Genomic DNA, 15,776 nt, shown 5'->3' with positions numbered 1-15,776 from the left:
ATGACGAGTCAAAGAGAGCGACGAGTGAGTATGACGAATCAAAGAAAGCGACGAGTAAGTATGACGAATCAAAGAGAGCGACGAGTAAGTATCACGAATCAAAGAGAGCGACGAGTAAGTATCACGAATCAAAGAGAGCGACGAGTGAGTATGACGAATCAAAAAGAGCGACGAGTGAGTATGACGAATCAAAGAAAGCGACGAGTAAGTATGACGAATCAAAGAGAGCGACGAGTAAGTATCACGAATCAAAGAGAGCGACGAGTGAGTATGACGAATCAAAAAGAGCGACGAGTGAGTATGACGAATCAAAGAGAGCGACTACGAATCAAAGAGAGCGACGAGTAAGTATGACGACCAAAGAGAGCGACGAGTTAGTATGACGAATCAAAGAGAGCGACGAGTGAGTATGACGAATCAAAGAGAGCGAAGAGTGAGTATGACGAATCAAAGAGAGCGACGAGTTAGTATGACGAATCAAAGAGAGCGACGAGTGAGTATGACGAATCAAAGAGAGCGACGAGTGAGTATGACAATCAAAGAGAGCGACGAAGAATTAAAGAGAGCGACGAGTAAGAATGACGACTCAAAGAGAGCGACGAGTGAGTATGACGAATCAAAGAGAGCGACGAGTGAGTATGACGAATCAAATAGAGCGACGAGTGAGTATGACGAATTAAAGAGAGCGACAAGTGAGTATGACGAATCAAAGATAGCGACGAGTGAGTATGACGATCAAAGAGAGCGACGAGTGAGTATGACGAATCAAAGAGAGCGACGAGTGAGTATGACGAATCAAAGAGAGCGACGAGTGAGTATGACGAATCAAAGAGAGCGACGAGTGAGTATGACGAATCAACGAGAGCGACGAGTGAGTATGACGAATCAAAGAGAGCGACGAGTAAATATAACGAATCAAAAACGCCAACCTCTCACCCCATTTGCCATATATCTTTTTCATATATACGGGTTGAATTAAGAAGAGTTAACTCAAAGGCCACCGGCAGTATAGAAACTTTTAAGATTGATCCACGCATGTTTTGTGTTATAGGAAACCTGCCAAGAAAACCACATTCGCTGATTCTTTCAGCGAGCTTCGTCAGGTTCATCGAACCAACCAATCAACAAATGCAACAAGACAACCGAACCAGTCAGGAGGCTTAACACTAACTACTCTATCACCAAACTCCAGCTGGCAAACCAACCAATCAGGCGGCCTGGCATTAACCAGCCTATCACCGAGCTTGAATCGGCCAAGCAGCAACCAATCACCTAGCATGAGTCGCTATGGTAACCACTCACCGACTAAGCGAGCGCGTGAAGCCGAATCCAAGAGGAATATCTCAGCACAGTTTGAGATCAGCCCTCCCCTTGTGACGTCATCATCTCACTCTTTGACCCAGTCCCCAACTCTGCTAGTGCCTCATCGGCTTAAGAAAAAGGAATCCATCCCATAAACTGATTATGAATTATCGGTAATTCATGTTATTTAGATGTCGACTGTCTACGTGAACAGAAAATATCCAGACTGTTTTTGTAAACCTTAACGTTCTCAGAACCATGTTTTCTTGCCTCGATTATAAAATTATTGCTTCTGGATATTGTTGAAAATTTTAGCTTAATGGCGTTAGGAATTGTATTTTATGTAGGCATACAAGAGAAAAGCTCGGATGCTAATTTGAAATGTCATACTTTTGTAAATAATTCTTATTTAATGATGTCATTTTAGAAGATTTTATCGACAAGATTCCTACGCGTGTGAGATTGTAGATTAAATTGCTTATTTATTTTACGAAAGGGAAGAAAATATCGTTATGAAAATTGTAATTAAATTATTGCTATATTTGAGTAGTACTCACGTATAACTAGCGGTTTTTACTATGTACAACACTCTAAACAAACCTCCTTACTAAACTGACCTCCCTACTAAACTAACCTCCCTACTAAACCAACCTCCCTACTAAACTAACCTCCCTACTAAACAAACCTCCCTACTAAACTAACCTCCCTACTAAACTAACCTCCCTACTAAACTAACCTCCCTACTAAACTAACCTCCCTACTAAACTAACCTCCCTACTAAACTAACCTCCCTACTAAACTAACCTCCCTACTAAACTAACCTCCCTACTAAACTAACCTCCCTACTAAACTAACCTCCCTACTAAACTAACCTCCCTACTAAACTAACCTCCCTACTAAACTAACCTCCCTACTAAACAAACCTCCCTACTAAACTAACCTCCCTACTAAACTAACCTCCCTGTGGTTTTGTTGCAACCACGAAAGGAACCGAGCCTAGTGGCAGTCGGTCACAGGTTCGTAAAGGATTTTTTTTTTTTTTTTCTTTTTTAAAAGCCGTTAAACCTACCTTCCTAACCTACCTTCTCCAACATGCCCCCTCCCCTCTAGAACCATAATTTATTATTAAGGTCCCTCTTACTATTAATCTTATCTCTTTTTTCCTTGCTTCATACATACAAAGGACACCAAATGTGATTTTTTTTGTAGTAACAGACACAATCCTAGAGAGGCAAAAATGGATAAAAAATTTTGAAAAAAGCGCTCTGTTAATTATAACATTTTCTAATAGAAAATACGGACACAATGTTATCACACATAAATGTACACCAGACAGGCCAACGAAATAACCGAATTAAACGCCTACGATATTACACATGGTGTTTCTACAGTTTTCTATGTTTTTTTCTAGTTTCTTCTATCAGTTCAATTTTTTCCTATCATACAATCAAACAACTGCTTAATATTTACAAATATTGAGCATTCTGATATTATTGTGCTATTTAATCCCTTATGGATTTGTTTTTCCTTTTCTTTTTTTCCCCTTTTTGCCTTAAACATTAATTACCTAATTGTCGTAGGTTTGTCACCATTATGAAATCCCGCAGTGACAAACAATTGCAATTTTTATGTGTTGCAACCTGCCTCCCGGTGGACGTTACGGGACTCGATTGCCACCACGCCTTGCTTTTCACAAGAGGCGGCATCGTTAGTCGGAACGGCTCAATAAAGCCCGCCTCTAGACGTGTTTGCCAAGCAAAGCGAGGGTCAAGAGTTCAGAAACTTGCCAAAACTGCACACAGGGAGCGCGCGAAAAAGAACTCTGTAAAACTGCCGACTTTATGCTTCGTCTACCCACTCGCAGCAGGTGGTCACCATGAGATATTGTCCAGGTTCTTTGACCCGTTTTACTAGTGTGAGATATTCACCCGTTTATCGGGGTATATCCTAAAACACGCCTCCGAGAAACCATTGTTCACTTCGCCGACTGAAGGTAGGGTTTAACTGCTTTTTATGTTTGCAAACTCTTTTAACTTAACAAAATTACATTGAAGAAAAAGCTGGATGACTATGAAAAACAGCATAATATATATATAATATAATGGATAATTTCAATGTCAATGGGATCATTCCTTTTCGGGCTCGTTAGCTTTAATCTATTTAGGTAGGAAAGGGTTATTTTCGTGATCCGTGAACGGCCTTTTTTGTTTATCGTGAATCGTGAAAAGGACACATTGAAAACCTTGATCCGTGATTGTTACCTTCGCCGTGATTCGTGAATGGCGAAATTTGATCAGCGTGTATCGTGATCTATGCTCTTTAAAAATCTTGAATCGTGATCTATATGCTTTAAAAAATCGTGAATCGTGATTTCCGAGTAAAGATTGATCCTTGTCGTCAGTTTATCGTGAAACTTGATTTCCAATTTTTAAAATTCGTGAAAAGTCCAGGGACTCCGGGTCAGTACGCAGCTCTTACAAGCTGCAATTTGATTAGGCAAATGAACAATATCCGCACCTCGACACAAAGAACGAGAAGAATAGAGACAAAAGAACTCCTTTGTAGAACGAAGATAATAGGAGACAAAGCAGCTGCGTATTTACTCGGGACTCCTACCTTCCGCTCCTGGTCTGTTTGTCCTCTTTATTTATAAGATAAAAAAATGCTATCTTACCATCTTGAAGGTATTTTTGCCAGCTTTTTTCGGTCTTTGATAGGAAAAACATACGGTTTTGTTATTTTGCAATCTTTAAAACCCGGGGATTCAGAACAACAACAACAACAACAAATATTCTGAGGATACTTTGGGAGCGAAAAAACATAGAAACATGAAATGTTTATTTTATTTCCTGGTGAAACTTGATGATAATCTGCTTTAAAATTTTACCGTTTAACGAGTCCGATTCAAGCGCCTGAACTTGAAATCGGTAATAAAAGGGAATAATCAATTTTCTCTCCAATACCCAAAAATATAAGACAATAGACCCTTTTCTAGAATAAGACAATAGACCCTTTCCTAGAATAAGACAATAGACCCTTTCCAAGAAAAAGGGAAGGGGGGTAAAAAGAGGAATAGCTTTCTGAAAACTCGCGTCGCCTCAACGTGGTAAGACCTTTTTTCTTTTAATATTATTCTATTTATTTAGTATCATTGTCGGTCATATGTTGCACTAAACCTTCATACTCTATCAGATTGGGTGATTATCATGGTTTCTTCCCCTGACCCATCCCACGGAACTAATTATCCACCTGTTGATTGTTGTTTATGGTCATGAGTACATTTTATTTTTTGAAGACGGTCCAGCCATGAAGTCTAATCACATGACAGTCTTCGCCATCTGCCTTGTCGTTTTTATGGCGCAGATCTGTAAGTAACTCTTACCGTGACAGGTTAAGCTTGACCACGTGACATACGATTCGCTCCTTTAATATAACATTGGCTTGTCAATCAAAGACTCCATTTCCTGGAGGAGGTAATTATAACTTATATCAGAATAAGTGACTCTATAAAAGAACACAATTATTTTCACTAAGCTTTCTCGAAACCAGACCCCCATAGCGACAAGGTTTCCATGTTATCGGACCCAGGACATCACTTAACCCCCCTCGTGCCATGCTATAACTTATAAATACTCCTATTTTAAAATATGTTGTCATCAGTGCAAATGACAAATGCTAATTGTCAAATGGCAGTTATTCTTTCAAAAATATACCATGGATTATTTCTTAGATTTTATTACTTATCATCTTTATTTTTAAAAATAATTGTACCTATAAGCAGTGATTAGTCTTTTGAACTGCCATTTGCCAATAGCCATTCGCCATTTGCACTGACAACGTTTATTGAAATAGGTGTAAATATGGCAGTAGGTAGATCCGTAAAATCTAACAGCCCTTGCATTTTCTGCTATCATTTCCATCGGATAGGGAGAAAGGGGTTCTAATTTGTGAAGAAGCTCCTGGAAATACTCAAGTTGCACGCAGCGAATGCCGACAGCGTTTAACGATACATCTCAAGGAGACACAAACACAACCCCTCCCCCTTCCCGCCCTCAGTTCCCCTCCCCTAGTTATCTTTGCATTTAAAGCATTGTTCCCGCGTTTCATTCAGCGGCTTTGCCCAAGACAGCCAAAAAGGCCTTGGCGGCGGCGAGATGCGATCCAGACCCAGAATTGGTGGCGATCAGAGAATGGGCTAGGAAGACGAACGACTTCAAGTGGAGACAGCTTCTTGAATACGTGCCAGACTTATTGTAAGTAATACCGAACATTTAGTACACATTTACACTATACCCGGCCACGAACGTCAAAGTAACGCACTACTCTGTCACGTTACTAACCAGTCACGCACTCCTCAGTCACACAACACTCAGTCACGCATTACCCAGTCACGCACTACCAAGTCACGCACTACCTAGTTACGCACTACTCAATTTAGTACCCAGTCACACTAGTAGTCATGTCGTTTACAACCTGTTTATTCGTCTATAGCCTATAGTCACATTCATAGTCTGTTGGTCTATAACCTGTCTCTCCCCGCAGATTCCCCGTCTTGAAAAAGATTATCATCGGCATAGCGCAAGAGAAGTCCCCCAAGGAGATCATCCACGCGATCGTCTCGGGCAAGGAGTTCAAGAAGAAGTCTGGCAGCAACAGACGACAGAAGAAGAAGGAGGAGGAAGAGACTGCATCACCTGAGGATGAATGAGAACAGGAAACTACTAATAAATATTGAACATAATACTAATAAATATTAAACATATTATTATTATTTGTTTTTTTTTGTTCTTTTCTTCCTTTTTTTACAAAGTTGTCGTAAGTCATGACAGGATCGGTATCATATTTCTAAAAAGTAATAATTCGTATTTTCTTGAGTAAAGGTTTCAACGTTTTGGTGAAGGTATGGCCCCAGACTAAAATTACACAGGTGATGTGCGAGTAAGTAAGTATAAAAAAAAAAACAATCATTTTAAAATCACATATGCTGACAAAATGGCGTATCTTTGACAGTCCTCTTTGGTTTCATTTTGATTTTTTACATAGCTCTGTCATACGTCTATGATGATATGATTATTCCGAAATAGTATTTGTGTTCCCGATTTCAATCACTGGGGGTACGTGCCCCCCCTCCCCCCTCAGTATTTCGAAAATTACAATAAATGCCCAGAAGGGGCGTGGCTGTGCCCCCCAATGTTTGATCGTTTTGGCAAAGGACGAAGTTTATTGTACCTTTATTATAAATAAATAAACATTTTCCAAAGCCCGTTATATATCTCTTTAGTTTGCGGCTTACAGTAAGTTCTTTGGGCTGCTATCCGGGAAGAATAGAGGATTTGTCAGCTAAATGGCCAAGGTTCTGAGGAGTTATCAAAGTCATTAATACATAATAGAAATAATATCGGCTAAAAGTACGACCCCTTCCCCCTCCCCCTCCTGTCCCATGCACTCGTCTTTAACGGTCTAGGTTAATGAGGAACTCGTTGGCATTATCACGATTTACTCGCAAATCCTGAAGAATCCGATGCCCTTTAACATAGGACCACACGCATGGTGCTTAGATGGCATAGCTGAAATCCCTGCTTTTTACTTTCCCAGTTAGCCGCGTAGCGCCCGAGGACCGAGGCAATCCAAGCCCTGAACTGCCTGAGGCGCGTTTACTACACATTGGTCATTTAATCAAACATTATGATCACACGCAAAAAAAATGTTTATACTGTGAATGCAAAAAGGTCTCTACCAAAGACAGGGGCAGGTTTTATTGACAGGGGGTCGGGGAGGGGGGAGAGCCCCCTTTCCTTCATCAAATCTTGAGACCCCCCTCCTGACGATATCAGTATGTACTAACTTGATGCAAACTATAAAAAGAACGCGTGTTCTTATCAAGTTACAGTTAAACAAGGACCCGCACTATAAAAGGGTTTAGCTCTGTATATCTTGGAATAAAGGATGGTTTAAGATGGTTTAAGTGTAGCTGAAAACTGTGTAATTCCTCTTATTAGAAATTTTGGGTATTAAAAATACGCAAGAAATCACTATTTTCCGCATCTATGTTCTTTGGTGAAGTCTCAACTTTCTCTTTTTAATCTGTTCCCCAAGGGGAGGGGGGGTGGAGAGGAGGTTGACCCCCTCCCCTCTCCCCGTAGAAGCAGTCCAATGCCGCAAACAAATTTTCTATTGTTTAGGAGCCTCAGAACGAAACATAAAAAAATAAAAAAACAAAAACCCGGCGTTCTGCTCAGGCGTTGCGCGCCTTGTTTGTTACGTGCGAAATCAGTCAATCGTGAAATTGTTTGCGGTACGTTAGTGTACATAATCAGCCTTTAGCCTCCTTTTGTTTGACTGACAAGCGGAGCTATTCACATATGCCAAAACACAGAAATTATTGCTTTTATTTGAGGCCGACCCCTTGAACTCGGCATAGACGGCAAAGGAATGCGTCTGAAGCCGCTCGGGTCCCTCTCTTTGGAAAGTTTGATCTAACACCTCTTTCTTCGAAATGGACGCCAAGATCGTTTGAATCATAAAAGATGTAAATGTTATGGACCAGTGGAAACACAGTGGTTTTGTAGTAGGGTTTCTTCCTGAGTAGCCTGTTTAGATATAAAAACACGCAAGTTCACGATGGTTCAAACGGAAAAATAGAAGGTAAGCGTACATTTCTGATTATTTTTACTTCGATACAAACACAGTTTCATCCTTTCTTGAGAACAGGGACATCATACAAACTATGCTAGGCTTTTTAAACTATTCGCAAACTCCTTAAAACTTTAAAGTATGTCGCTTAAGTCCTTCCCACTGTTACAGTCAGTGGAAGTCGAGTCAAAAAGTCTCGTCCGTAGATATTAATTCCTACTCAAAAAACTTAAGGATAACCGAAATGTTAATATTGTGCTTAGGGATATTGCTTCGTGCTAGTTGACCAAGCGTCTCGTTAGGTGTCAAATCTGGCGACTTCGAATACACATTTCACAAATAAAGCGAGCCCATAGACGCTTATGAAGGAATGTACAACAAGCTTTCACAGTTCCAAATCACTTTGCGCAAATGCGACTTTCTATTAAGTTAGTTAGGTAATTCAGTTATCTTAATCGCTTTCGATTCCTTTATTAACGAGGCTGTTTTTCAATACATACCAGTTTTGCTACGTTTGCATCCTTTTTGATGTTCCATCTTGCCTATTTCACGATGTATACATTTGATCTTACCAAAAGTAGAGTTGTGATTTTAACGTTTATTTTTAATTAAATAAGCGTGAAGTTTGAATCCGTTTGATCCTGCTGAATTTTTATAAGCAGCAAACGCGAATTACAACCTCCCTTTTGCTATGACAACTGGGAACTCGACTCTGCATATTAATATTCCAGACTGTCAAACGGTACGAAAACAGGATCGTGTTTCCACCATCAGCTTGTCATGCCTCTATCAGAGCAGAAATATCTAGACCCCATTTTAGCGCCTACCAAATCACCAGGATTAAAATTTATCAAATCTATAAAAAGGCAGGAAATGCATTTAGTCCCATTAAAAAATCCAGAGAAAAACACACAGCTGAAACGACATTTAAACAAATAATTGTAAGTGGTAGGATAACTTGATTTTCAAAAGTGTATCTTTGTTATGGCCTTTTTTTTAACGACTGGTCTACACTGTTAATTGGGCATTCCACGTGTAGACTTCTAAGCGTTTTCTTAATATGTTTTGTTTTACTTAGAAATTTGGCAAGTTAGTTAAGTAATTAATCCCTTGTGTGGTCGCCCCGTTCTCTGATTGCATAACCTCAGAGCATTTCTCTACTCATGTATATGGTGGCGCTACTGTGTATCATTGATATGGGAATAAATTCTATATTGCCTTAAAGGTCTAGAAAGTCATAAGGTTTACACAAATGATATAGTTTACACCCTTGAATTAATTTTGACGCCGCTATGTCAGGAAATTCCTTCGCCCTGAACCGCCCTGACCTAGAGGGATGATAACATTAAATCACTCCGACACCAGTCGTTTGGTCTCAAGTCGCTGATGTAAAATAGCTTGGGGTAGAGACTGATGACGCCTATCTTGTAAAGCTAAGATATAAGACCAAAAGCCATATTTGTATGGACTAGTAGAACTCAGGTAATCATTGAACTTTCCAAATACTTTTTGGGAAAACGGCCCATCTAACACTTTTATGATATTGAGAGACTGTGACGAGCGACTGGGAACTCGGTGGTAACACCACAGGCAGCCCAAGGCTTTAAAGGAACGTATGGGGGAAACAATGAAAACACAAACAAAAGAAAAACAAACAAAACGAAAAACAGAGCTCGTGTTTGAGTCTTTTTTATATATTTCATATGAGCATTCTATCCGGAAAATGAAATAAAATAAGACTCAAACACGATATTTCAATTATCCTATTACAGTGGACTACATTATCTGGAAATAAACCAATTGCTTAATAATAAAGGGGAAGGAACAAAAAAGGTTAGATGGAGAAAGGGATACTTCATGCACTTTTGGTCTATTTATTGTTTTTATTTCATTTCCAGGCATTTAGCGATGATGATCAAGCACAGCCACTTATCGACAGCTGGGACATTCCATGTGTTTATATACTTGCTGCATTGCACAATACAAATTACGGCCGTGTCGATATGTGATATCGACTCTATAAGCGGGGTCAGAGAAGGCGAGGTCACGTCTCCAGGGTACCCGCTAGACTATGGTAATTACAGGAACTGTACGATGGTAATAGACGGCGGGCCGTATACTAAGATAGAATTCACATTCCTGGATATGGCGGTGGAAGAGTACGAAGATGGTAAGGGGTGGGGTGGGGATAGAGGACCAGTCCTAGATTATATGGAACGTTCATAGGAGACAGGGGTGGGGGAGGGAGGGGTAATAAAATACAGGAGTGGGCGTGGGAGACCAGTCTTAGATTGCAGGGGGCGTTCGCAGCAGACAGAGGTGATTGGGGTGGGGTGTGGGAGGGTCACAAGGAACTGGGGTGGGGGTCCAGCCTACTGTTGTCGCCTTTTTTTGGTTTTTCACTGCATAGCGAGTTCAATGTTACCCACTCTTCCTGTGTGCTTCCCCCTTCCCCTAGTACAATGTTGTTCAACTCTGTCTTTCTCAAAATTTGAGCACGGTTACATCCAACATTGAAAGAGGGGAAGGGGGGTTTAAATGACATTGTCTTGGGAGGAAAGCTAGTTGACTAACGATAGATATCGAGAAATCCGCCTTTTTTAGGGAGGGGCCAACTAGTTTTGTCCAGCGTTGTAGATTATGGGTGTTCAAAGGAGACAGAGGTGGAGGATGGAGGGGTGGCGGTCATAAAAAACAGGAGTGGGGGCGGTAGGACCAGTCCGAGAGTACAGGGGAGGGGGCTGTTCAATGCGACCAGGGATGGGAGCAGTACAGGGGAGGGGGGGGGGGGGGGGGGGCGTTCAATGCGACCAGGGATGGGAGCAGTACAGGGGAGGTGGGGATGTTCAATGCGACCAGGGATGGGAGCGGTACAGGGGAGGGGGGGCGTTCAATGCGACCAGGGATGGGAGCAGTCATTAAGTAGTACAGGGGAGGGAGGGTGGAGGTTCGATCATAACGCACAACTACTCAACGGTATAGAATAGAAATAGAAAACGACGATAATAAGCAGCCGCATCACTGCTTCACGTCTCAATCTCGCAACTTCAGCCTAGTCCCAGTCCTCTGTTCCTCACATATCTCACGCTGCCTCCGAGCATATCTCACCCCCGGTGAGATGACCTGGGACCAAGGCGCGAAGCTTGCAAATAATCTGACATATTCCTCACCTAGACCCAGGCTCCTGCCGCTCAGACAGACTAGAAATCGATTCGAGTGCAAGGTTTTGTGGGTACTATCTTCCCACCAAGTACACGTCACGTGATAGCAGGGTTAGACTCGTCTTTGTTAGCGACCGCTACAACATCTTCGACGAGCGTGGATTTGCGCTCAGGTTTCGCGTCATAAGAGGTAAGCTCTTATATAACCCGTCCGTCTGAATCAAATGGAAATACGATAGTATTAGACGATCCCTCGATAAGAAATGACATTGATATTGACAATTGTTTATTGTGGTATAAGGATGTATAAGGATACAAAATGTACATATAGACGAATTCCGAAAAAAAAATCACGAGAGTTGTCATTTTCCTAAGATATTATTATTATTTCGAAGGCATTTCTTTCTTCCCTTATTAGATTAAAAATGTATCTTGCCGTTTCTCTGTTTATATCTTATTATCCACACACTTATTACAAATAGATATTGCCCTCTTTTTGGTGGCCAGTGAAGGGGGGGGGGGGGGGAGAGATGCGCGCATGCTTTAACGCGTCTGTAGAGGACATTACCTCATTCATGTAAGCAGACAATAATACTCCAACATACTACCCAAAAGTTTTATAGTGATGACATACTAACATAGTGACGTCCAATGCTTGACCAATGCGTCACAAATAATAACTGAAACAAATGTCTCTTCTAACATTATTGTATTTGTCTAGCCCTAGGTGAGGGTATTTGTCCGTCTAGGGTGATCAAAAACCGGTTGTCGGGCTCCCTGTACTCGCCCCAGTTCCCTAGAGACTACTCGGACGGCAGGGGGTGCAGGGTGACCGTGAGGGTGCCGGATAATTACATGATGCACGTGTGGTTCACAAGTTTTCATCTAGAGAGTAAGTGACGTCATGTCGCACGTTTAGAGTGGTTTTCAAAAACCCGTGAAATACTATTTAGTTTGTTTAGTTCTAGTACACTGTAATGTGTATGGCTTGACTATTACACATAAACAATTACCTTTTGTTGCACGGGATTTTGAAAACCACTTTAAGGCAATTTAGATAATACTACATTTGTCGAAGGTCCTGGAAATTATCATTCGGCATTTGACTTGTTACCGGGGACTTTATCCGTGGTATCTCACATCAAAAACACATTCCGCTTTCTACCACCTTCGTAATATTTTTAAGGCAGAACGTTTATCATTTGACGTTTATCATTTATGACTTAACATAAAGACAATTGCAACCCTCTTTTATGTTCTCCCAAGTACCAAGTTGATAAACTCCAAGGGGTACAAAAATGCGGCTGCTCGTGTTTTATTTCTAATGAAAAAAAACGAGTTCTTATTACACCATTCCAAGAATTACACAGGCTGCCCATCAAGTTTGTTTTATATTCCCTAGTATGATCTTGCTCTCTCTCAATGACGTCACACCATTACAAACCACCAAATACCCTCATCTTCCACCATCTCCCTCATCTTCCACCATTTCCCTCACCTTCCACCATTACCCTCATGTTCCACCATTACCCTCATCTTCCACCATTTCCCTCACCTTCCACCATTACCCTCATGTTCCACCATTACCCTCATCTTCCACCATCACCCTCAGGTTCCACCATTACCCTCATGTTCCATCATTACCCTCATGTTCCACCATTACCCTCACCTTCCACCATTACCCTCATCTTCCACCATTACCCTCACCTTCCACCATTACCCTCATGTTCCACCATTACCCTCATGTTCCACCATTACACTCATCTTCTGCCATTATCCTCATCTTCCACCATTACCCTCACCTTCCACCATTACCCTCATGTTCCACCATTCACCTCATCTTCCACCATTACCCTCATGTTCCACCATCACCCTCATCTTCCACCATTACCCCTCATCTTCCACCATTATCCTCATCTTCCACCATTACCCTCATCTTTCATCATTACCCTCATCTTCCACCATTATCCTCATCTTCCACCATTACCCTCATCTTCCACCATTACCCTCATCTTCCACCATTACCTTCACCTTCCACCATTACCCTCACCTTCCACCACTACCCATGTTCCACCATTACCCTCATCTTCCACCATTACCCTCATCTTCCACCATAACCCTCATCTTCCACCATAACCCTCATCTTCCACCATTACCCTCACCTTCCACCATTACCCTCATCTTCCACCATTACCCTCACCTTCCACCATTACCCTCATCTTTCACCATTACCCTCATCTTCTACCATTACCCTCACCTTCCACCATTACCCTCACCTTCCACCATTACCCTCATCTTCCACCATTATCCTCATCTTCCACCATTACCCTCACCTTCCACCATTACCCTCACCTTCCACCATTACCCTCATCTTCCACCATTACCCTCATCTTCCACCATTACCCTCATCTTCCACCATAACCCTCATCTTCCACGCTCTTCCTTAATCGGCCTTGAACCCGTTTATTTTGAAGACAACTAGCTTGAGAACAACTAGCTTTTAAAACTAAATTTCCAGCAAATTAGCAAGTTTTATTTTCTCTCGTGTTTTGTGGCACCCATTTTGAATATGTCCCAGGGATCCTCATTTTCTATCACCACAGGCACTCACCAGTACTGTCTCTTGTTTTAATAGACCATTAAGAAAAAGGAAAACATGTGTTTTATGTCTTCTCATTACACAGAATCCCCAACGTGCGAATATGATTGGCTAACGGTCAAAGATGAGCATGGAGGCTGGAAGATGTGCGGGGGCGGAGTAAACAAAATCCCTCGACCAATGAGATTGACTGGTCGAACTGTCAATCTTGCGTTCAAATCGAACCAAAGAAAGACCGAGAAAGGATTTCATATGCACTTCAATATTAGCAGATTAAGTGAAGGTATGTTATATTATTGTCAGAGAAAAGAATGCTGCGCATGTGGGCGCCCTTCAATATAATCCTATTGCGACTCTTCTCCACCCATAAATACCCCACACGTTCCCTCGCAACCCTCTCTTTACAATCTTCGCCCTCCAGTCAATACAATTATCTCTCTCCATCACATTACGCATGGCTTGTATTCAGTTGTCTCAATCTGGCCTCCACACACTTCAATTCGCTTTGCCTTGACGCTTGCCTTTTGCTGTTTCGCATTTCCAGGTTCGTGTGTTTGTACACGTGGTCTTGGGCGTGTGATGGTCAAACACTTCAAGTCCAAGATTATGCGCGCGCAGAATACGGTCGAGTTTAGCTTTCGGACAGGAAAAGCGTTCGGACTGATTATGTTCTCCCAGGGACGACTTAGGGATCATATCTACATTGGACTGCGGTATGGACAAGTGTTTTACCAGACAGATCTCGGTACAGGTAAGGGAGAGGTTTGTCTTAACTCCTTATAGCAGCTACGTAGTTAATTTGCCAAGTGCTGCGTGCAGCTCGTGGGCCTTCCCTTCTAGCCAGATCTCTCCGTGTCGGTCAGTCGAAACAAGTCGAACTAAAAGCTTTAATGCTGTAGTATCTAGGTAGGCCACATACTATTGTCTCTTGAAACATTTTTTATATAATTTAAATCCAAGAAAAGCATGTCGTAAATTTGAAATATTCCAATCGCTTCTGCTGCTTAATCATCAGGGCGTGGTCTGATAATATCCCGCGGCCCCCGTCTCCATGACAACAAGTGGCATAATGTGCTCATTTCCCGGACAGATCGGACAATAGCGCTTTCTGTGGACGGTCGGTTAGAAGGTGAGCCCATGACGTCACATCCGGTCGTTGGTTTTACGTTCTACGTTATATCCAGGTTGATAACGTGTAGCCTGTATCACCGCTTAATGAAATAATTGCCGCTTAATGTAATACCAGGGAGTTGTGAGGGGCTCCCTGTAATACTTACGCTTGATGTAATAAAAATCGCCGAATTTTGTGAATGATGAAATACTAACGCTTAATGTAATAACAAATCAACGGTTAATGTAATAAAACAGAAATATAAAAACGTTTTCAACGCTGCTTAATGTGATAATGTGGACTTAATGTAATAACCACAAATTAAAAGTGAATTTCGATAGGGTTCCAATAAAAAGGTATAGGTATAGCAACAGGGCGTAAGTGCGTATATAGCACTGTTCATCTCATCTGTTATTATATATTTTATATTTTTTCACAGGATCTTCTTCGACTCGAGGGAGCTTCACCAGACTCGACATTCCAGACGCTGTCGGGTTGTTCCTCGGTGCTCCGAGCACTATCTCGGGAATCGTCGGAAACTTCCGAGGCTGCATTCGGGACCTTCGCATCGATGGACGCGAGCCAATCACAAACGCGTTTGCACAGAAGCCAGACTATGACGTCATAAGAAGAATAGGGTTCTTCGCGTGCAAAAGTTAAACACAGATATAAAAGAATAAATATAGTATGCCCTGAAGAAGTCTTATTAAAGACGAAAATTTGGCAGAGTCAAATGCCAGTTTTTGGTGTGTACTTACTTAGAAAGGAAAAATTATTTTCTTGCACCTTTTTTTCTAGTGCTTGCTTTGCTTTACATACCCAAACCAGAGCTTTTTATCTATTTTTCCATTTGTTTAAAGAATATAAGGAACAATAAGGTGCATATGTTTTTTTTCATTTACCGAATATTCTTAATGCTTTTCTTTTTTGTAATATGCGAAAACTTCAATAAAACCTATTAACCAAGGCA

General features: G+C 41.5%; 2 protein-coding genes and 1 long non-coding RNA gene across 7 annotated transcripts in view; 2 read left to right on the top strand and 1 right to left on the bottom strand.

The window, feature by feature from the left end:
• The window catches only part of LOC116613146 (fibronectin type III domain-containing protein 1), a 25,153-nt gene extending 19,082 nt beyond the window's left edge, over positions 1 to 6,071 (top strand). For all 4 annotated transcript variants that reach the window (XM_032373766.2, XM_032373768.2, XM_032373767.2 and 1 more), the window contains 4 exons: positions 1,052 to 3,295; positions 4,598 to 4,669; positions 5,414 to 5,555; positions 5,845 to 6,071. In XM_032373766.2, the coding sequence (XP_032229657.2) occupies positions 1,052 to 1,457 (406 nt within the window). In that variant the 3' untranslated portion in view covers positions 1,458 to 3,295; positions 4,598 to 4,669; positions 5,414 to 5,555; positions 5,845 to 6,071. The remainder of the gene's footprint in view (positions 1 to 1,051; positions 3,296 to 4,597; positions 4,670 to 5,413; positions 5,556 to 5,844) is intronic.
• On the bottom strand, positions 5,763 to 8,742 carry LOC116613148. The gene is made up of 2 exons (XR_004294107.2): positions 8,436 to 8,742; positions 5,763 to 6,658 (listed from the first exon to the last, which is right to left on the bottom strand). It is a non-coding gene; the product is annotated as an uncharacterized LOC116613148 (long non-coding RNA).
• Positions 7,622 to 15,776, top strand: LOC5505354 (CUB and sushi domain-containing protein 1). Of its 2 annotated transcripts, none has more exons than XM_032373770.2 (8): positions 7,622 to 7,947; positions 9,834 to 10,009; positions 11,110 to 11,286; positions 11,818 to 11,988; positions 13,781 to 13,978; positions 14,240 to 14,446; positions 14,711 to 14,824; positions 15,246 to 15,776. In XM_032373770.2, exons 2-8 carry the CDS (start codon positions 9,844 to 9,846, stop codon positions 15,464 to 15,466), a joined length of 1,254 nt encoding a protein of 417 aa, XP_032229661.1. In that variant the 5' UTR covers positions 7,622 to 7,947; positions 9,834 to 9,843; the 3' UTR covers positions 15,467 to 15,776. The 2 variants fall into 2 exon arrangements, with proteins under 2 accessions (XP_032229661.1, XP_001626198.2); XM_001626148.3 differs by having other exon boundaries at positions 9,834 to 10,105.

The sequence above is a fragment of the Nematostella vectensis genome, chromosome 8 (assembly GCF_932526225.1).
Source record: "Nematostella vectensis chromosome 8, jaNemVect1.1, whole genome shotgun sequence".
NCBI classification, from domain to species: domain Eukaryota; kingdom Metazoa; phylum Cnidaria; class Anthozoa; order Actiniaria; family Edwardsiidae; genus Nematostella; species Nematostella vectensis.
The sequence above is the reverse complement of the archived record's forward strand: the minus strand, read 5'-3'. Positions and strand labels throughout refer to the sequence as shown.

Coding starts and splice junctions, on each gene's coding strand:
- LOC5505354 (XM_001626148.3), top strand. CDS start 9,844: ATGATGATCAAGCACAGCCACTTATCGACAGCTGGGACATTCCATGTG. Junction 11,989..13,780: donor CACAAGTTTTCATCTAGAGA/GTAAGTGACGTC, acceptor CTCATTACACAG/AATCCCCAACGTGCGAATAT. Junction 14,447..14,710: donor CCAGACAGATCTCGGTACAG/GTAAGGGAGAGG, acceptor CTTAATCATCAG/GGCGTGGTCTGATAATATCC.